Source organism: Hoplias malabaricus, chromosome 13 (assembly GCF_029633855.1).
Source record: "Hoplias malabaricus isolate fHopMal1 chromosome 13, fHopMal1.hap1, whole genome shotgun sequence".
In the NCBI taxonomy this organism is placed as follows: Eukaryota; Metazoa; Chordata; class Actinopteri; order Characiformes; family Erythrinidae; genus Hoplias; species Hoplias malabaricus.
In genome coordinates, this window is record NC_089812.1 from 30714604 (window position 1) to 30736697 (window position 22094).

Below are 22094 nucleotides of genomic sequence, written 5' to 3' on the forward strand. Positions count from 1 at the left end.
TTACAGTGGTTGTAATAGGAACTAGACATAAGAAATGTATATTGATTCTTCAGAAAATTATCATTTGAAATAGTTACAGACAGGCTGTCTGATACCTTAGATATTGTTTTATGATAGTTTTGAGATAAGCTCTTGGAATGCAGTGTTTTTTTTTATGTGCTACGCTGATGCATGTCAGATACCGTAATGCAAAGGAGTACCTAGGAAAACTTGTTTATTCAGATTTACTGGAAGATTCATTTTTTTATCACTGTCACGCTAGAAATGTCAGATATTGTATGATTCTCTACAATGTGCCAAGCTGCTCTTAACTTTGATTAAATATCAGTTATTGAATTATTCTTATGGAGTTTAAATGTTCCACTGTAGTGTACAGCTGCCCATTGTGTATGGAAAAGTGTCATAAATTAATGTCAGTTCATGTGCTAGGTATTTAACTACAAGATTTACTGGGATGAATGTTTTGAAAAATTAAAGTAGATTCTTTGTTTTTTTAGCTGGGAAATTCCTGTCTGGGAGATTCTTTGTTTAGGCGTTTACAGACAAGGAAAATTATTTTTTAAGGTGCTTTCCGGTTGTTCTTCCTGTTAAATCTATCAGTCAATATGCCAGTGATTTCAACCACCTCTTCAGTAAAACAGAAACTGCACGTTGCAGTGCATTGTACAGCTCACTGACAATGACAAGGGTTTTAACTGGCCAAGCCCTCATTAATCATTCATCTAAGTAAAAATGCAAGGTACCTCCCCAGCTTTCCCTCGTAAAAGGTTTTTGATAATTATTTCTTCAGTATTCATTGCGAAAATAATAACTTTGGCCACCATTGTACAGCATTGGTAGCCCTTGCACATGTGCAGTGAAGTATTATTGTGCAGTAACCATGGAAACTACAGAAGCCTGAGAAATGTGGCCGTGCATAAGTGCCAGTCTGAGAATGGTGCTGTATGTAAAATCAATAGGCTGACAAGTAATTTCCTGTCCACTGTATTATATTCTTCACATTTCTGATGTCCAGTTGACAATGGTCTGGACAAAAGTCTTCTTTTGTGACTCTAAAATCGAAAAGCTTTTTTTCCCCAAGGCTATCTAGTTGCCATAATGACACACATTAAATTTTGTAATTTTTTTAAAGGAAGGCAAAAGATAACAAGAACAGAGACCAGAAGCATATATATATAGACCAACAGCTTTTGAGGATTGTCTCGTCTTTTGGGTGAGTGTTTTTCAGTTGACTGAGAAACACCTCAACAAATCATGTCAACCTTTGGTTGGAATTTTCCAATAAACACATTCTAGGATGGCCTTTGTGGCACTCAAAGCAAGGCACCTACATTTTATTCAAGACATGTCAACATGGCTATATCAGTTTTACACTGGCTATATCAATCTCAGCATGCCAGTTTTCTCTCCATTGCCTGTTTAGTTTTAAGGACATTTGTTGATGTGGGATGTAAACACCAGAATAGACCTTTGATAAACATTAAATAAATTAAAAAATTACTGAATTAATTACTTTTTTGAGTGAAAAAGGAATGCAGATAAAATCCCAAATTCAAAAATATTGGTGTAGTATAGAAACTATAATAATAAAAAACATATGTAAATAATAAATAAAACTACAGTATGCAGTGTTTTTACTTTTCTTTACTTTTACTTATTTATAATTGTCATTGCAAACAGTACAAACCCAAGATATTTAATGTTTTGCCAGTTTAACTTTATTTCATTTGTTAATATATATTTATTCCTATATATTAGGCCTGTGACACATTCCAAAAATATTGGGACTATAAGATATTTACCAATTTGTAATGTCATTCCTTCTCAAAACACTTAAAAGATGTTTTGATACAGAGTATACCAAGTGATAGCAAGTTTCATGTGTTGTTTTGTCTCAGTCTCCCTGCCATAAGGTCTGCAGCAGTATGTTTTTGTTGATCAATTTCAAATTCTCCACATATTCTCTATTGGGGACCGCAAGTCCTGAACAGTCCTGAGCATGTACCCTTTTCTTCTGCAGCCATGCCTTTGTAATGTGTGTAACATGTGGTTTTGCGTTGCCAGGGACATTCTTGGAAAAGATGTTTTAAAGGTAGCAGGTGATTCTATTAGATCTGTGTACTTTTTCGCCTTAATGCCATCACAAAAATGTAAATAGTTTTTGCCAAGGGCACTGACACAACCCCCATAACATGATTTATCTTGCCTTTTAGACTTTGCTAATCACACTCTGTACACTGTATCCATATCTTCAAAAAACGGTCTGGTGTACTGTTTCATCTGATCACAATACATGTTTCTACAGTGTGATGTTACATCTCAAATACCTCAGATCCCAGTCAAATCTACTTCTTTGCGCTACAAAACATTTTAAGTGTGTTTTAGTGCTTGATAAAAGTTTGCCAAAGTAATTGTTGACAAACTGGAGATCATCTGCTTATCTTTGCTCAGCTTAATGTAGATACTGTTATAATTCTTGACATGAATCCTGATTGCAATCACTTTTTATTCCATACTGTCCTATTTGGGGTTGTTTAATATTATATTAATTTTAGCAATTCATTTACTTTGGTATATACTTCAGGAGCTGTATCTAATTAAGCGTATTGCAAATGTTTGACGGTTGAGTTTCCTGCCCAACCTGTTCTTTGGAATATAATGTTGTCGTTTGCAGATTTATCTGTCATTCCAAAGAATAAAAACGTTTAACTAACCTTGCTAATCCTGGATTAGCTAATGATATGCTCCCAGATTGACTGTCTCATCCAGACCTGCTGTCCGCAGCAGTGAGTTTGTGGATTACGGATTGTGGTGGTCTACTGATCTCAGGTCTTGAGGTCAGTGTATCATACTGTCAAACTGCACTTTTTAGAATGCTTTCCATGTGATAAAACACAAAACACAGACTTATGAATTACCTACTGGCACTCTATCCATCTTCCAGAACTAAAATCCCCTTAGTAATACCATATCTCATCATGGTGATGAAAGTCACAGCTCATCTTTTGGATTTCTCACACTCACACTATACAGTCTATATCAGATAATCAGATTGCAGTTCAAATGGTGGGCTGAAGTCAAAGTTTTGCAGTTCACCTGAGGTCAACTGATGGTTATGTAATTATTTTTAGCTTTCATTTCAGTACTTCCATTCTGAAACGTAAGGCATTTCACAAGCAAGTCAGGGCAGGATTTGAAAAGGCAGCAATAGAAAAAGTACAGACAGTTGTCTGGCAATTGAGTGAATCCCTAGTGTTGGCAGTACAAGCCAGTTCTGCAAATGGAGAATCCCTTTTACAGTAAGTCTGAGGACTGCTTTGTTTTTGTGGTTGAGCCATATCCATCAAAATGTGCCACCTTTAACTGCAGTAAAGAACTGTGCATTCATAACATAAATAGTAATTATATATAAATGATAAAAACAGTAAAACGTTTAAGTAAAAAGTATAACTGAACTCTAAGCATAGCTTAAACCAAGTCAAACTCCTAGGCATACATCACTACATTTTCTTATGTGTTTTTTGAAGCTCTGATTTACAGTGAATCATAAAATGGATACAGAGTATAGACAAAAATGTGACTGCTGTTGTTTTTGTTTCGCTTTATACCCAAACTAATCCTTTAACAGCGCTCTCTTGGTATTGGTTAACTACATGACATTAGTTACATGATATCTCATATGGTTCCCTCTGGTTCTTGGAAGGATTAAGATTGGTTCGTCAGCATTGCTGTTAATGTATGAGTCAGGCTCTACTTAAGGTGTTTGTGATGGACAAGTGTGACATCAGGAAGGGGTTTTGTGTTCTGCAGGCATGATTTATACGGTTTATCTTCAGTGCTAGATTCATTGAAGTGTGTACACCTACACACTATCATTCGGAAAATACATTAATTATCATCTATGCTGTCCATATATATATTGCATGTCCAACTTTGATATTAGAATATGGTAATGGGGAATGCTAATCAGGCAGGCTTAGGCTAACAGCCACCTGTGCTTTATGACAGTTAGCTGAGTCATCCTCAACTGCACTAATCAAGCTAAACCATGTGGACCCTCTATGGCCTCAAGCTTGGCGGGGCTAGCTCCACTGAGCTCTCCATACGCTGCCTTCCGTAAAGCAAATCAGTCCTCGGGCACATTCTCAAAGAGTCTTCACTGAGAGAAAAGTGAGGGAGCCAGAGGGAGAGAGAGCAAGTGAAAGGAAGAGATGAAGAGAAAGGGAGAGACACGAGTGCAACGTGAGAGAGTGGTGGCATGGGTCTGTGTAGGAGGTATGATGTTTTTTTTTTTCTGAAAAGAGTGCGGGATTAGGAAGAAATGGCTGCCCACTCACCGGCCTCCCTTTGGAGGGCTTTACATAACATCAGTACTTTCTCTCTCTCTCTCTCTGGCTCACTTTCTCTTCCTCATAATGGCTATGCCCACTTTGTGCGTAACCCACGCACCTGGGCCACTCTGTGCTGATAGATAGGGAGGCCCCCTGTGCTGATGATCTTGACCATGACAGGATGAATGTGTGTTGACTATGAAGCATGTATGCACTTAGTTTGTGCATATTAGTATTAGTGTGTACTATGCTGTTAGGGAGAAAATTACTGAATCTATTTATTTAAATCTAGCCTGAAATAACATGTATTCACGCAGTGTGATATTTTTTATTTTATTATATATATTTATTTTAGGGTTTAAGCATGCACTGTGTATTTATCTCTTTTTTTCTGATGGAGCAATAAGTTTCAGTGTTGGTCACGCAGTTGCAGTTTCTAGCAACCATTGTCAAATATAAATGGTTAGGCATTGTTATGACCATTTGTAGTTATATAACAACTAACAATACTAGTAATTTGTTTATATTGTTCTGTCCTGATGTATGCGCCTGTATTTCTCTGCAAATATGTCTCAGTGCCAAACAGCTTCTCTTTACGTACAGCACCTGTTCACATGGCAACCGTGTTCTCTTGTAGGCAGGAGGAGGAAGAGGGAACAGGAAGGAAGGGAAGGAATGAGTGGAGAGTGAAGTGAAGCCTGTATGGTGTACTCATTTTGGGTGTTGAGAGGGCACTGTTTTAATAAAGTAGGAAAGAAGGCAACTCAAAGCGTACCGTGCTCGTCCTGGCTTCCTTTAACTCTGCTTCACTTTTGCAATTTCTTTACCTCATGTTTTTAAGTAGCTCATATAGTGAGGTAAAATAACAGAAAGGGGCACACTTCCAAAGCTACTTACACACAAAAAAACCCAAACAAACACATTCTCTTTGTGTTAAACCAGCACTGCAGTGAGGACTAGCAAAATATGCCATATGAAGAGACAGCAGTGGTTGCCCTCCTTTTTTGCACTCTGTTTGCCACATTTTGCAGGCGCACACACGTGTACAAACAGATGGCCCCAAGCTTCCCGATTAGTGGCTCAAAAGACAGCCCTAATAACAGCCTATAGGCCCAAATGCAAGCGAAGACTGTGATTAGTGTGCAGTCATCACTATTGTGATGAAACACTCTAGCATATGCAATAATAAGGGCAACTGGATCTCTTTGATCCAGACTAACGTATGCAGACATTTTTAAGTTGTTATTGAACCACTCTATTCGTTTATTTGTTTTTGTTTTAATTAATTTATTTGTTGTAAGTTAATCCACTCATTCATATACTGTAATCATCTTATTCAGGGTTTTGGTGGGTCAGGAGCCTACTTGGAATCATAGGGCATCACGCGTTCATTCACACACTCACACCTATGGACACTTTTTGAATGGCCAGTTCACCAAACAGGATGTGTTTGTGGAAACCCGGAGGAAACCCAGACAGACATGGGGAGAACAGGCAAAATTCCTCACAGGCAGTCAACAGAGGCAGTGTTTGAACCAACAACTACAGAACCCTTCAGGTGTGTGACAGTGACAGTACTTGGTAACACCATTGTGCGGTCTGATCAAAATTTTTTTTTTTTAGTATTAGCGATATTGAATGACATTTTTGAAGCTACAAAATAAATTTCATTGGTACAGAAAGTGTTCAAAATACACTATGCTGGAAAGAATATATATATGTATTTTGTGAGTATGGACCATGACTGTGACAACTGGAACAGGGAGGTGAACCCAGATACAATTTTTGGGCAAGAGTTTGGGGTTCCGTTGTGATCCTACTCCCAAAATGTTGTTATTACATAAAAACTTTGTTTCTTTCTGTCTGATAGTTTCCATGTTGAATTGATGTAATCTCCTCCTGAGTGAATCTTTGGCATTAGAATAGTCTAGACTTGTTAAATAGATTTATCTGAATACTTATGAGCTGTTGATGAATAATTAATTTCCGCTACTCCTAAGTGCCACAGCTCATTTATGACTGGTACTTTTTAAAAAGGTTGTGGAACATTGCCAGCAATATTTTTGCTGATGTATAACATAGCTCTACCATATGAACATCAACATGGCCAGTCCAGAATTAGAAGAAATTATGGATGTTGGACCTTGATTCAGAAAGCGTCTTTGCTTAACTTGGTTTTGATGTTGATTTTGAAGTATTGAGGCCACTCTAACTGTCATCAGTTGTAGGCTGTGTTAGAGCACACATCTTTCTTCCCTTTCAGTATGTGTCCTCGGGGGGGACATAAAGTGGAAAGTAGGACATACGCTACATTAAGAAGTTTGCTTGAGTGTTGTGTAGCACTTGAGCATGTTTGAAGCTGTTGGGTGTATTTGATAGATTAAGCAGAAAGGGTTTGATAAGGTCCAAGGTGATTTGGTTTCTGTGAGTCACACAGATCCTGTGTGCAATACTAGGATTTGTTAGCTGTATTTGAGGTCTGTTTTTACTGCTGAATGTATATCTGCTATTTTCAATTGATGATCTTAATGTTTTCTGTGTTTTTACTGATAAACAATGGAAAAACTGATACAAACTATCTTCATGTGTGAGTGTAGTCAGCACTAACCCTGATACTCCATTATCACTGGGAGTTCAAAGTTCATGCCCAAGGTGGACAAACAAGTCTGTAGAAGTAAATCTGTGGGTAAGTTTGCACGGGTGTTTCCTGTAGTGCTGTCAACACGTATTATACTGATAAATAGCACTACAGTGCTTTGTCTTTTCTTATGTAATAGCAGAGATAGCTAGGCATCAAGTCATGGCTCCAATTTCTCCACACAGTGGGTTGAAGTGATGCTCGTGATTGCTACTGTGGGGAGGGTCTCCCCAGAGACTGCCATAATCTGGGTTAGGCCAAAAATCAAGCTGCTGCTATATTAAGAAAGGAGCAGCTTCATTTTAGCTTGAGGGTATTTTAGGAATTTTCTGACTTTTATGCTGCCTTGATATTTACACACTTCCCTTATTTGCATGATCCTGCTGTATACCCACAGGGCACAGGTCCAATCTGCGTAACACGTACTACAAAACAAAGCAGTGCTGTTACGTCAGAAATATTTGTGGTTAAAGGAGATGTATATGATTGGGAGGAAACGCAGTTTATTTATGTTCAGAAGTTCCATGTCTTTTTAACGTGGAATGTTATGTTTGAAAAGAAAAAAAACATGTTTTTTTGAACATGGGTGAAGTTTATCTTTTCTGTATTTTATTCACTGCTTGAACTACCACAAGCACCTAGAGCAAACCCAGGGCACTCGAGTTTTATAGCACCTTTGGTAATTCAGTTAGCCGTCTACAGAGTTTGGAGATATTTCCACCTTAAGTAATCTGAAACAGCAAAAAAATATATAAATAAATAAACACGTTATTATTACCCACCTATGGAGCAGCAAAAGGGCAATATCTTCATCTTGGTTCATGCTTTTGAATGTTTGGAGTTCTCGGCATTGTCTAAAAGAACAGCAGATGCCTTTTTTGTCCATGAGTTGAGAGAGAAACCTAGCATACCGGACTAAGATAGCTTGTTTATTTACTGACACTGGGGTTTTGTAAGTACATTAGACCTGTTTCAAGCATGCAAACAGCCGGAGAGCTAACAAATGATGAGGGAACATTCTGAATTTTATAAAATGTGTTTTTTTTTTCATTACAATTATGAATTTCTTTTACCTACTCACTATCATAAATTATACTTTATGCAGCATGAATGCAGTAGAACCAGTTAAATTTTTTTTTCAGACCACAGGTAGTTCTAGGTTCAACCATAAAAAGCTTCAGTTAAATTGAGAGATCTCTATCTGTTGTACACCTACGGTTAGGGTGACCAGATCTGAGATGGTGAAAAAAAGAGGACACGTCTCCGCGGGGGTGGGGGTGGACGACTACTGACGTGCAGACTGACCAATTAAATGTTTACAGAGATGGTTATCGACCAATAACGGTAGCTCCTCAGTCAGACCGGCCAATCAGAAGATTTTAAGCTACTTCACCACGCCCCCTTCTCACTCAACCGAACCAATCGGAGTAGGGGAGGGCGGGACTAGTTTGTGAACGAAACTTCACGAAGTTCTATGTAAGCTCTAGAAAAACAAAATCCCGGACGTTTGTGAAATTCCGCCCGGACATTTTTTAAGTCTAAAAAAGAGGACATGTCCGGGTAAAAGAGAACATCTGGTCACCCTACCTACAGTCCTTTTTAGGTTCTTTTTTTCCCCTTTGACAATTGTTATAGTGGTAAATAAAGTTAATATTACTGTAGTAAACACCAGTAACCGTGGTAATAATGTTACTTTTTACATTTGCTTCCTACTTTGAAAAACATGTCGCTCCACTCCTCATATTTCATTTAATGGTTTGTCAGTCATAAATGTCATGCTTTCATGTGCATGCACACAAGGATTTATCTTAGCTTCACTGTCTAAACCTGAATTGATAGAAAGTTTGAGTTAACTCCACCTGGCTTGGTTAGGGTTGATTTGAAGCTGAGGCCTAGTCCACGTGTACACTTCTACACCTTCCTTTTTTTTTTTATAGACAGTCTGTCTATATAAAATCATAAAACATGCTTGTATGCTCTTCAGATTGCAGAGCAGCTCACTGAATGACAAAAGAGATATCTTTGACAAATGAAAATTAACTTCCTCTTATTCTGCAGGAACCACTTCATTTTCCCACCAACTAGAGGTCTGCCCAGGTCATGTCCAATGCCAGCAGCCTTGGGGGCAGTGCTTGTGTTGTGGGTTTGGTCGATATAGCAGTGTCCACCGTAGTGCATTCTGATGGCTCTGTCCCTTATAGTGTAAGAGTAACTGTATGTTAATTAGTGATGTAATAAGTCATGTTTGCAGTGTTAAACAAGCATAGTTTTGGCTGCGTCTGCTAATGCAACATAATTACCTCATGTAAAGAGAAAGGAGACAATGGCACACACTCCGATATCATTCAAAGGAGAAAATGGTGCACAGTCCTGACGTTACAAGTCAAAAACTCAGTTCTACACTACATCACTGAAAACTACATTTCTGAACATCTGCTGGAGAGCGTTTTCCAAAAGGTCAGATTTTAGTGACCTGAAATGTGGTTTACACATGGATGAAAGGCCAAAACGCAGCAAAATCTACATTTAACAAATCATCTACGTGTGTGTGGACAAGGCCTGAGATGTCATGAATTTGTCTAAGCTTAACTTGCTTTCTGAGACAGACCTCTATTAATTAATCAAGCGTTTATTACCAGGTGGATATGGTTAGAGCTGCAGTAAAAGTCTGCATTGTAAATAGCAGGAGTAACACATTCAGAATCAGTTGTAGACCGTTGCTGCAGCCCTTTTTTATTCCATCCATCCATCCATTTTCTGTAACCCTTATCCAGTTCAGGGTCGCGGTGGGTCCAGAGCCTACCTGGAATCATTGGGCGCAAGGTGGGAATACACCCTGGAGGGGGCGCCAGTCCTTCACAGGGCAACACAGACACACACACACTCACACCTACGGACACTTGAGTTGCCAATCCACCTACCAACGTGTGTTTTTGGACTGTGGGAGGAAACCGGCGCACCCGGAGGAAACCCACGCGGACACAGAGAGAACACACCAACTCCTCACAGACAGTCACCCGGAGCGGGAATCGAACCCACAACCTCCAGGCCCCTGGAGCTGTGTGACTGCGACACCTACCTGCTGCACCACCGTGCCGCCCCCTTTTTTATTCTAATTAATTTTGTTCTTCAAAATAAAATTGTATTCAAATTTTCACTTACATGGCATGGCATTAAATTCACTAGTTAAGCCTTCTTTTTAATGCTGCTGGTCAGTGTTCTTGTAAGCACTGATGATACCCACAATTGTGATTATATCCACAAACCCCTGCACAGAACATGCACTAGAAGAATGGTGGTGGAATACTGGAGATGAAACAGATATGAAGGACAAGAGCAAGCAGCTTTCAAGAATGTGTATGTGAGGTCTCTGCACATTTTTCATATCTCTTTCTCTCTCTCTCTCAAACACAGTCTTTGCCTGTTACTGCTTCATGCCAAATGCTCCAACGCATGTGAGTGAGAGATGCAGAAAACAGAAAGAGAGAAAGAAAGGAGAGTGTGCGTGGGATGTGGGGGTTCAGATGTGATAAGACCTCCATGGTAACGGCCTGTCAATCACAATTTATATAATCCTGCTCTGTTCAACATGTCTGAAATCTCTGCCTGAGATCTCCATTTTGACCAACCACCTGATTCCGATCTTCATTTACTGTAAATATGCGAATGGGGTGGGGCTTTATGTTCCATCTTACAGTGGAGAACTCCCTGGCCTTCAGTATAAGAAAGGGGGGTGGGGTCAGGTAGGAGCTGCTGGAGCACAGTAAGCGTTCCTACATACATTCACCCCTGATTCTGCCAACCCACCCCACACACACATATTCATGCAAATGCTTTGCGCACATCATGTGAAATAAAAACCTCTTGTCTTGGCTTTCAGGCTTAAATAAAAGAGTTCTATGTAGGAGGTCATTGTTGAAGGAGCATTAGCAACCTCCTTCAGTGAAAATCACATTATTACATTTACATGTCCATAAGGTGTTTTAAATATGCTGTAATGTAAATGGCATGGATGAGCTTTGAAAATGCATTCAGCTAACCAGGGTTTCAAACATCACAAACCTAAGGAAACAGCTTGCGGGGTGGGGCTTTCCAGGTAAGCTCGAACAGTGTGGGGGTGTGGGTGGAGACAGGTGGGGACTAATTGTATATTCATAGACCTGTGTGTATGGAATGAAGGTAAAGGGGTAGAATAACAAAAGGCATGGAGGCAAATTTGGACAAGACATATTTGGGTTGTGTAATTGAGGACCATTGGGACTTAAATGTTGTATTCTTGCTGTTTCCAGTGTCCATATAGATGGCCTTTAACAACTTTTTCCTCCATTTGTCCTGCCTCTGGACTTGTGCTGTGGTCTGTTGGACATGAATATTCAACCATGAAAAAGGAAAAACTGTAGATTTTTCTGTTTTTTTTTTTAAATTTCTTGTAGAGTTAAGCATATCTGTGAGTGTAGGTTTCATGTGACATAAAAGTAACTATGCACCCAAACATACTGTAGATTTAACTCTATATGATTTAGATGTTGGGTTTGGTTGAGGTATTCTGGGTGGTGATGTGTGAAGTGAGCTGTGGTTGCTGGAGTCAGACATCTCTTATTTTTGAAAACCTAAAGAAATGTGCTCTGTGACAAACTGGGCAAAAATTCACTGCACTTAAAGCGCCATCTTAATGTGAACTAGTGGGCAGAAGGAGTGAGATGGATGAAAGAGATGGAGAGTGCGGGGGCTGTAAAAAGGTTTTTTTTTTTCTTATAACAGAGAGGGAGGCAGAAATGTTTCATTTCTTATGTCTTGGAGACTTCTCCTTTGGTAACTTTCATAATCAACTCTCTTTTTACTGTTCAGTGAGGTATGGCTGATTTTCATAAAGGTGAATAACTGCATTTAGCATAGATTTTGAAAATAAAGATCTTTAGTGTTCTCATTTTTTAACATTTGTACATTTTTGTATAAATTTTCAGAGGTGGACTGGTGCTAGACTTGTTCGTTAAGACTGCCCAGTCTTAGTTTTTCAGTCTCTTTACATCTAACATGGGAACACATCCTGGAGGGGGCGCCAGTCCTTCACAGGGTGATGCACACACACACATTCACTCACACCTATGGACGCTTTTTAAGTAGACAATCCACTACCAAAGTTTTTGGACCATGGGCGGAAACTGGAGCACCCGGAGGAAACCCATGCGGACACAGGGAGAACACACAAAACTCCTCACAGACAGTCACCCGGAGCGGGAATCGAACCCACAACCTCCAGGCCCCTGGAGCTGTGTGACTGCGACACCACCTGCTGCACCACCGTGCCACCCATTAATAAACATAACATTTGTAAAGTATTACGAATGTCATAGCACCATTAAAACACAGAATACGTATTTTAATACTAGCGCTCATATTATTTTGTTGTAAACTTGCCCTGTCTAAAATTTATTGAAAAAAGAATCTGATGATGTGCCTCTTGGCTGATTTTGATCATTTATTGGTAGTTTTCTGTAACCCCTGCACTGGGCACAAGGCTGAAACTCAGGGTCCATCACAGCGCATCACACACGCACACATTCACTCCCAAACTCACACCTATGAACACATTTCAATAGCCAATCCACAAACCAGCACATATGTTTTGATTGCGGGAAGAAACCCCATAATCCGGAGGTAACCCGCTTTGGCACAGGGAGAACAGTGATTCCAAACATGCAGCTATTATTTCATAGCAAGCCAGAGTCCTACATGAAAGAAAGCACATAAATATCCCTAGAAACACACACAGACACAATTGTGCAGAGGCAGCTATTTTGTGCTTTGTTGTTTAGCTGATGCTTATATCTTGTACGTACTGTCATCATTCTAGTGTTACCCAATGGTGGTTATATTGATGGCTTTAAATCAAGACTACAGGGGGTTTTTGGTTTCATACACACGCGCACACACACACACACATCACTCTGAGGGACAAGAGACTATTGGAGGTGGTAATTAACCTCATTCACTCCTCCTCACTCACTCCGTTCCTGTCATTCACACCCACTCTGTTTCTATTTTCTACACACTTACAGAGTCTATGTAACTTCACATCACATTTTCATTGTTGTGGTTTGCACAACTTTAATTCTTTGTATCTCTTGGTATCTTCTAGCTTTTATTCTTTGATAAGTTTACTGTCTGCTTTTATTTCTCTTTGCTTTTTTGCTCTCTCTCTCTCCAACCTCTATTTCTCCCTCACTGTCACCATGCAGCCACTTAAGGCAATGTTGCCTTGGCAACCGTGGGAAATTTGCAGCTGCGAAAATGTGGACAGGGCCCCAGCTGACACACCCACCATGACACACACACACACACACACACACACACATCTACAATTTGCTTGGGCACCCAGGTACACATGCTTGCAGTTTGCAAATCTGCGATACAAGTCACTTTGTTCTGAGCTACATTTAAATGTTGAACAGCTTTGTATTCAGTTCTGTATAAAAATATATTCACAGGTCTGCTTCCTCCCGTTCTGAATCTATGTAATTAGACCCCTATCATAGAGCTCCTAATCTTTTTATCTCATTCATTACTGCGTTTAACCGATTTCTGGTGTACATTCACCTGTATGACTGAAACATTTTGACGTCAAAGGAACTTCCCGACAACTCGGGAGCTGAGAAACAAGACAAGCCTGGGCCAGTTAAAAAAAAAAAACATCTCACACACTTCAGTGCTTCTACACCTACAGCAAGTGCTGATCTAGGGTCAGCGTTAACACTCTTATCCTGAATTAGGCAGAACTGCTGGAATTAGACTTGTTATGCAATGTCAAACAAGTAGTTTTATTCAGATGCTGCAATATAGGAATTGTAAGGGTGATGTGATGTCTAGTAGGACAGTATGAGTAGTCCCTTTCAATTTCAGCTAAGTATTCCATGTCTGACATTTATAGGAAGCCACTTGAGTAGGCTGATAATAAAGTGGCAATTTTAATGAGAGCCTAGCATCATTTCCTCTGATTTGAGGTCACAGAACTTGAACGTTTTCTCTTTTAGTGAATGTTGACTGTCTAATTTTGCATTGCTTTATGGGTAATGGACTGGAGCTTTTCCCATGCTAGTCATATTTATGAGCGCTTTGTGTGTGTTTTTTATTTTTTTGCATAGACTTTGAAGAGGTCTGCTCTCCTGACCTACTTTTTCAGGAGCTGATCTGTTCATATTGAGGCTGCCTTTTTGGTTCTTTATAAGTGGCAGACTCGTATTCTGTTTTATTAATGATTAATATGCTACAGATCGATCTAACCCAGATACATATGAATGATCATGACCACTCAGAGACAGTGAAAATTATTCTTTGATGATCTACATCTTACATCTGGGATGCTGTATAATGGGCAACAGCTCAAAAGCCAATAGATTTGTCTCTACTTTGTACACGACCAGTGATAACTACCAAAAGCGACACAAAAGCTGTCCTACTCAGTGTATGTTGGTTTGCTGCAGCTTTTTATAGAATTAGAATGAATACACCCTTGGGCTTTAAAAACAAAATGTAACCGTTAATGTAGGTTAATCTGAAGCCTAAAGAAAAAGTGTCATGTGTCGTATAGTGATTAGTAATGTCTTTCAGGTTTTAGCTGTATGCTAATCTCTGTTTTCACATGTTTTCCTCTTTAACTGCATTTCTCAAGTGTGATTTATCACAGTGGGATTGTTGCATGTTTTGAGATTACTAATTCACCTTCCTTTCTTTTTCTCTCTCTGCAGAAATACTCCTGGATGACTTCATGTTGACACACCCTATCTTCCTGGCATCCGACAAGTTTCAGCAAGTCCTACTTCAGCAGTATCCTTCATATAATTCCAAACATGAATGTTTTTGGTGTACTTAGCAACCAGGTATTTGCAACTATGGAAATACCCATGGAAAATCTCGGTTTGTGTGTGTCAGTCTAGGAGCGCTTTAATGGTGGGCTAACAGCAACGCATACGTTTGTATTTATATTGTTACATCGGAATTTGGATTATCTGTTATTACCCAGTGTTTTACTATTTAGTCGTATGTGTCATTAAAAAAACAAAAAACTAGAATAGTGAATTCTAGTGTTCTCTAGAACAAGAATAGTGTTAACACCCATTCCAATAGCAGAGGACATTTTTTATGCTCTTAGCCTCTAATCTTCACTAGAGGTGTTTGCCTACCTATGACTAACTGGGTTTTAAATATCATTCCTTTGTGTTTGTATACAGGGTGGGTGTATATCACAGTTCCCTAAATTCAGAACACAAAACCCTGTTGTTGGATGTGTTTAGTTAACCCTTCCTAGTGTCTAGTGTTTTTTTTAGCATAATACATAATAAATATAAAGATACAAACAAACATGCACTCTTAAAAATACAAGTTTATTTTGAGCAATGCCATAGAAGAATCATTTTTGTTTGAGAAATGTGTGAGTGTGAAGAAACTTTTATTCATTATCTGTAGCCGCTTATCCAGTTCAGAGTGGTGGTGGGTCCAGAGCCTACCTGGAATCATTGGGCGCAAGGCGGGAATACACCCTGGAGGGGGCGCCAGTCCTTCACAGGGCAACACACACACTCCTACGGACACTTTTGAGTCGCCAATCCACCTACCAACGTGTGTTTTTGGACTGTGGGAGGAAACCGGAGCACCCGGAGGAAACCCACAGAGAGAACACACCAACTCCTCACAGACAGTCACCCGAAGCGGGAATCGAACCCACAACCTCTAGGTCCCTGGAGCTGTGTGACTGCGACACTAACCTGCCGCACAACGCACAACCGTACCATCCTAGTTTATAACATAAATCTATTAAATTAAACATAATAATTGCTTCCTTTATATTAGAGAATTTTAAGCTGCACTTCAATAAATCATCCGTCTTGATTGTCTGTAGAAATAAGTTAAATATATTGGTGATTTTCAACACATTGTCAACAGATTTAAGTTCTGTATTGACAGGCTTGATTCAGTGTTCTCTACTGGCATTTTCCATCTGTTTTGATTTTGATGGATTTTCTCAGCTCCTAACATGACTATACACAACAGTTTACTAAATTTCAGTCAAACACAGCCTTGACATCGAGGGGAGGGGGAGAAATTTCCAGGCATTTAAGCCATGGGGGACCTGTGAGGGTTAACTTTTGTTGTCTTTTCATGTGTATGAAAAGAAGACACCCCTCAGTAATGTACTCAGTGCCCTGCTCTCTCTACATGACCTACATTCTCAGTGTGAGGAGTCTCGGCAGTGAAGCCTCAGAGTGTCTGGGGGCTCGTCTGCTCTCAGAGCACAAAGCCATGCCTAGGGAGGCCTGCATGCCTCACTGCCCCTAATGTGGCATGTCTGTGCCCCATCTTTTTTTTTTTTTCCAGGGCCCTAAGTGTGTGTATGTGTGTGGGTGACGATTCTGGTGCAGGCATGACTTTAGAAACGAGGTGTAAAAATCTGTAGGTGGCTGTTAAATAATTATAAATTAAAAAAGAATGACAGTTAATATATACTTCCATCAGTGCCCCACATCACACTGGGCTTGCGGTTCCAAGGAACACCCCCGGTTGCTCATTGGCTGCAATAGTATTGTGTACCTTGGTCCGAGCAAATTTATTTATTTTTTCTTATTTAAAGAATCAAGATTAAGTACGAACCCCAGAATATTTTTCAGCACACAGACATCCCAGACAGCTAGCATTTTTTAAAAACATATTTAAAAAATGTTAAGCCAGATTTATCTTAATGTAAATATTAATATAAAATCAAATATAAATTGGTTTCCTCATTAGGTAGTGTTTAACTAATAGAGAGAGAGTCTTATTTCATACAGTGATAGAATATATCCATGACGCCAAGAAGACCACGTCAGTGAGGGGGATCACCATGGTAACCACATTATGTTATGGCGCTTTTCCACTGCATGGACCTACTGTATTCCATTCACCTCTTATCTGCTCTTTTGCTTTTCCACTTTGCAAATTTGGTACTTGGAACTGGGCACTTATTAAATTTCTGCTTGCCTTAACTTGACATGTAAACATTACATAGCATCGATTGGCCAGAAAGACTTGTCTACACAACACAAAGAAGACATCCAGCACAAACTTGCTGTTTGTAAAATATTCAGGCTACATCAGTGATCACGGTTCTGTAGTGAGAACTTGACGGTGCGGAAAGGAATGAAATATTCTACTGATCTGTCTGACCTTGGGTGTGGAGCTATGTTCAGTCCCAAAAAACAACAACAACAGGCAAATACACGATGAGTAAACAGCATTCAATGCATTCCTTTTCCCTCCCTTATCTCACCTCAGCCACGCCTCTCTCCAGGTCAGTGACTGCTGGCCATAATCCAGCACTAATCAGATCTTTTGTTGTGAGAACATGTCTGCTTCCTGCTGTGGCCAAAGACAAAGGGAAAACCCCTTGGCCCACTTTCCTCCAGCCACCACTGATTGGATTATATATATATATATATATAAGTACCTTCTTTTTACTTAGCTCTGATGGCTCTTTCAGCTCAACACACACACACTTACACACTTTTACAGTCAGTGACTGAGAGATCAAAGCCCAAGGCTGACATAGAGCTGGCCTGCCACAGCCTACCAAGGAGGCCAGGGGGGTTGGCAGGAGTTAACATTAACACTAGTGCAGCACAGCAACTGCCCACTGGCTCAGGTTCATGTTTGTACTCTAGCACAGAAGTTACAGAGGCCATAAATATAGTGTTACTAGATGTGGAATGTCATCAAAGGCAGCTCATGCATGTGCACTGCCTGGCCATTTTGAACAGGAATAGTGCTTTCAAATGTGGATGGGGTGTTAGGAAGGGACTCTTTAAATAGATCAGAGGAGAAGCACTGAGAGAAGCAAGGCGAATACATTTCAGACCAGCCAGAATTTAGCTTCCTTCCTGCATGAACAACTCTATCTATCTATCTATCTATCTATCTATCTATCTATCTATCTATCTATCTATCTATCTATCTATCTATCTATCTATCGTTACATTTACATATTTTTCAGTAATTTCTACATAAATATTTTGTGTTTCTTTGAGATATATGGAACAATATTATTACAATCCACAGTTTTTGGACTGTGGGAGGAAACACCACACTCCTCACAGTCACCCGGAGGAAACCCCACTCGGACACAGGGAGAACACACCACACAGACAGTCACCCGGAGGAAACCCACGCAGACACAGAGAGAACACACCAACTCCTCACAGACAGTCACCCGGAGGAAACACACGCAGACACAGAGAGAACACACCAATTCCTCACAGACAGTCACCCGGAGCGGGAATCGAACCCACAACCTCCAGGTCCCTGGAGCTGTGTGACTGCGACACTACCTGCTGCACCGCCGTGCTGCCCAAACTGAAATTAATTCACCAATTTTATATTGAACAACACAACATAAGCAGCATATGTACTAACTTCAAATGTTAGTACATAAATGTAATGAACCTAAATGAAGAATAAACATTTCAGTCTTTTTTTCCTGTTTGCCTTATGTAAATCTGTAAAAGTCATCATGATATATGAATATAGTTATCATTTGTATTAGGTTTTATCATAAACCTAGAATTTGTTGTTTGTGGAAATACAAATACAAAATTGAGGTCCCTTTTTAAGTGGCATGTTTACTTCATATAGCTTCTAGAGCGCAAAGAAAAATGCATTTGACTGTAAACCATTCAAGGTGGGGGATAAAAGCACTTGAATATAATTACACTACCGTTTAAACAGGAACAACAGTGCAGCGCTCCTGCACGGTTTAAGGAGCAGTGAGTTTGTAATTCTTCTTGGAATGCATTTTTTATTTATTTATTTTTTTGCATGAGATGTCTTGTTTGTCGCTAAAAATTAAATGACCAAACCAGCACATTTCTTCAGCCACACTTAATGGCATGCGTTTACAAGAGTTTCAGCATCAGTTACATTAGCCCATAGTTAGCTTACTTTAGTCTTCAGGAACTCTGTGTGATACCCAGTCTCACTTCCCTGTCCTGATTTCACCTCCTCTGATTTTGAGGGGCATTGGGGAGTGCACATTACGTGCAGTGCTAGTGCGTCTGGGAAACTGTTGCTAACTTTGGTTAATGTTGTACAGGAGTTTTTCAGTTGGCACAAGGCAGTCAAGGAAGTAACATTCTCCTGGCATTTGCCAAACCCAGACTTGTCCATCAGACTGACAGATAGATAAGCATGACTTTTGACTACACAGAAGACATTTACAGTGCTCCAGTGTCCAGTGGGAGTGTGTGCTACCGCTCAGCAATGGGAACCCATGTTATGTAGCTCCTGGCACAGTTTTGGTGCTGAAGTTAATGCCAGAGGAAGCTTGGATCTCTGCAGTAATGGTGTCAGCACAGCGTTAGTAACTTTTTTTTTTAAACACCACCCTAATGTTCATAGTCTGTCACTGTGGCCGAGTTACTGTGGTTCCTAAAATCTACCACTTTTCAGTCAGTCCACTCATAGATGATTGTGGAATATATATGAGGGAAGAAATTTCACGAACTGATTTTTTGCAATGGTGGCAAATTCATTGAGCTCTTTAGAACAACAAATTCTTATATAACTGTTTGTAAACACTTACTGGATGGCTAAGTGCTTGATTTTATACACCTGTGGCATCTGTTGTACAATGAGTGCTGCACAGTTCTATAGAGAAAAGCTCAGTTAATAACAAACTGAGAGGAGGCACAGAGTGTGTCTAGACATGCTGGGTGTGTTCCTTTGGCTTCACCACTTCTTAAGGGTTGTAATTATGCAGACTTGCTGGACACATGTTACAGTTGGTGTTTTTCCATCCTGGTGTCTATGTTAGGTGATCAGAAACGTGCTGCTAATGAGTTTCTATGCCTAAAACTATGTATATAATTACAGTAAATAAATTAATTTTTCTACATATAGTAGATATGTTGTGAGCAAAAATTTGACTGTTTTGGTCTTGACTCTTTCTGCTTTACCCCTTGTCAGTACACATTCAGTTAATATTTACATTATATCATTTGTGTATATTTATTTACGTTGTGCTAGTAGGTTTGGCTCCTTCTTTGGTGTGAAGGTTGAAGACGTGTGCTGGTGTGAATGGTTCATTTATTTTTTTTAATAGAATTTCTGAGGAAATGTGAGTAATCATTAATATAACATGGTAGATGTGGTGTATTTGGCATAAAATCCAAATGTTGACTACAGGACATGTTTATATTAGTAAAGCACTTGTCACAGTGTAGGTATGAGACTTGTGTTCCTTAACAGTGTACTCAGGTTTGGGTCAGAGGGCAGGCAGGGAGAGGGTTGGCACAGCTGGGACGGAGTGGAGAGGAAGCAGGCAGTGCTGAGCGTGGCCTTCCGCTACCTGGACACGTACAGAGAACTGCTCCAGGAGGAAGGGGACAGGTCCAACAGCTTTCCAAAGGTATACACACACATGCACCCACATATCTATCAGATGTTGATCCTAACAGGAGTCTATCAGGGTGCCTTTCTAACGGACTGATTCAGCTGAACGTGTATTAGGTAGGAATTGCATTACAGAGCATTTCCAAATCCACCTCTGCTCCAGCAAACATACAGATTCTTCTGTGTCCAGGTTATGAGGACCCATTAATCATAGACTTAGATATTACTAGACAGTTGCTGAATGACATTGTTATATATAAAATCAGACAAAAGAATGTTGCCACCATTATGAAGCCAGAATATTTGTCACTAAATGAGCAAGTCCAAAATCTTTGTCCAAACTGAAGCAATATGAGTGATTTGTTTTCCTAATTATGTTTACTCACATCACAGGACCTGTACCTTTGCGCTGTACAAGAGCTCAGCCGCTTCCCTGAGCTAGTGGAGGACGTCCTGAAGCTCCAACGCTGGACCGAGATCCTTCATAACCCGTGAGTTCCCTAAAAGGAGAACGTGATCCACCTCTGATAGTTAGATGAAAGACAGACGTTATATTATTACACCTGGGGAACATACCACAGTATGGATTTCATTAAAACCCAAAAACCAAATTTAGCTTGTTAACCTCTGAATCCAACTTTATGAGCTTCCCTCAGGCCCTGAAGAGGTTGGATCTAAAGAGAATTACAAAGAGAACACTCCCTCATGTGTCCCTAGGTCCTTTCAGTGCAAAATGGTAGCAAGCTATAAATCTAATAACAGGACATATTGTAACTCATTATGAAGTGCAAACCATGGCTCTGTGAAGTGGTTAATTGGGGAAATTTTGGCATCCGGCAACTGATGCTTTCCTTATGTGATTTTGCTTGTAATGAGTCGTTAAATCTCCTCTGCCATCTAATGAAGCCTCTAAATCCTATATTTCTTTAACTGGAGTTCAGATTCATAAACGCCTGATGCATTTTGTAAGTCGTTTTAAAATGTGTTAAAACCAGTCAAACAATATGAGATGTTAAGATTTTCTGGTACGGTTTCTGAGTACTGAGGAGCTACAACATGTTCAATGCTTGTTAGGTGCTTTAAAATCATAAGGGTATGGTTCCGATTCATTTTCTTTTTGGGTCTTTCTTTTCTATGCTTCGTCTTCATGACTCTGCAGTGTAAACCATTTGTGTGTGTGCGCTCACATATTGTGCAGCCTCTGCCTAACTGCCCGGCTGCTTCCCTCTTCTCTGTCTACAGTGCGGAGGAGGACAAGGAGAGTAGGAAGAAGCAGGTGCGTCCACTCTTTCGCCATTTCAGACGCATTGATGCCTGCCTGCAGCCTCGTGAGGCCTTTCGTGGCTCAGACGAGAGTAAGTTCTGACCCCATTTGGAAGCATCTAAGGCTATAGTGATTCATACTGAGATATCTAACATGAATATCAGAAAGGTTGATGGGTACAAATCAGTGTAAATATTGTTTTACCACAAATTAGCACTCATAGCCATATTGTGTGTGATTTAACAACAGTCATTCAAATCACTGTTCAAGCTACATTTATATTTTGTACCAAGAAAGAAACTTTGATGCAATATTTTATATTCCTAATTTATTCTAAATCATGAATGGGAAGTTAATCTCTGGTTATTATATTATGGTTAAATCTGATCAGTGATATATTACAGAAGTGAGGTCATGTGGGTTTGCACAAATTGTTATTCCTCCTTCC

At 39.8% G+C, this 22094-nt stretch overlaps 1 protein-coding gene across 3 annotated transcripts in view; it reads left to right on the top strand.

Moving 5' to 3' along the window:
- The window catches only part of rapgefl1 (Rap guanine nucleotide exchange factor (GEF)-like 1), a 56246-nt gene that overhangs the window by 19744 nt on the left and 14408 nt on the right, over window positions 1-22094 (top strand). For all 3 annotated transcript variants that reach the window (XM_066642152.1, XM_066642151.1, XM_066642150.1), the window contains 4 exons: window positions 14715-14793; window positions 20248-20398; window positions 20776-20873; window positions 21625-21737. In XM_066642152.1, the coding sequence (XP_066498249.1) occupies window positions 14715-14793; window positions 20248-20398; window positions 20776-20873; window positions 21625-21737 (441 nt within the window). The remainder of the gene's footprint in view (window positions 1-14714; window positions 14794-20247; window positions 20399-20775; window positions 20874-21624; window positions 21738-22094) is intronic.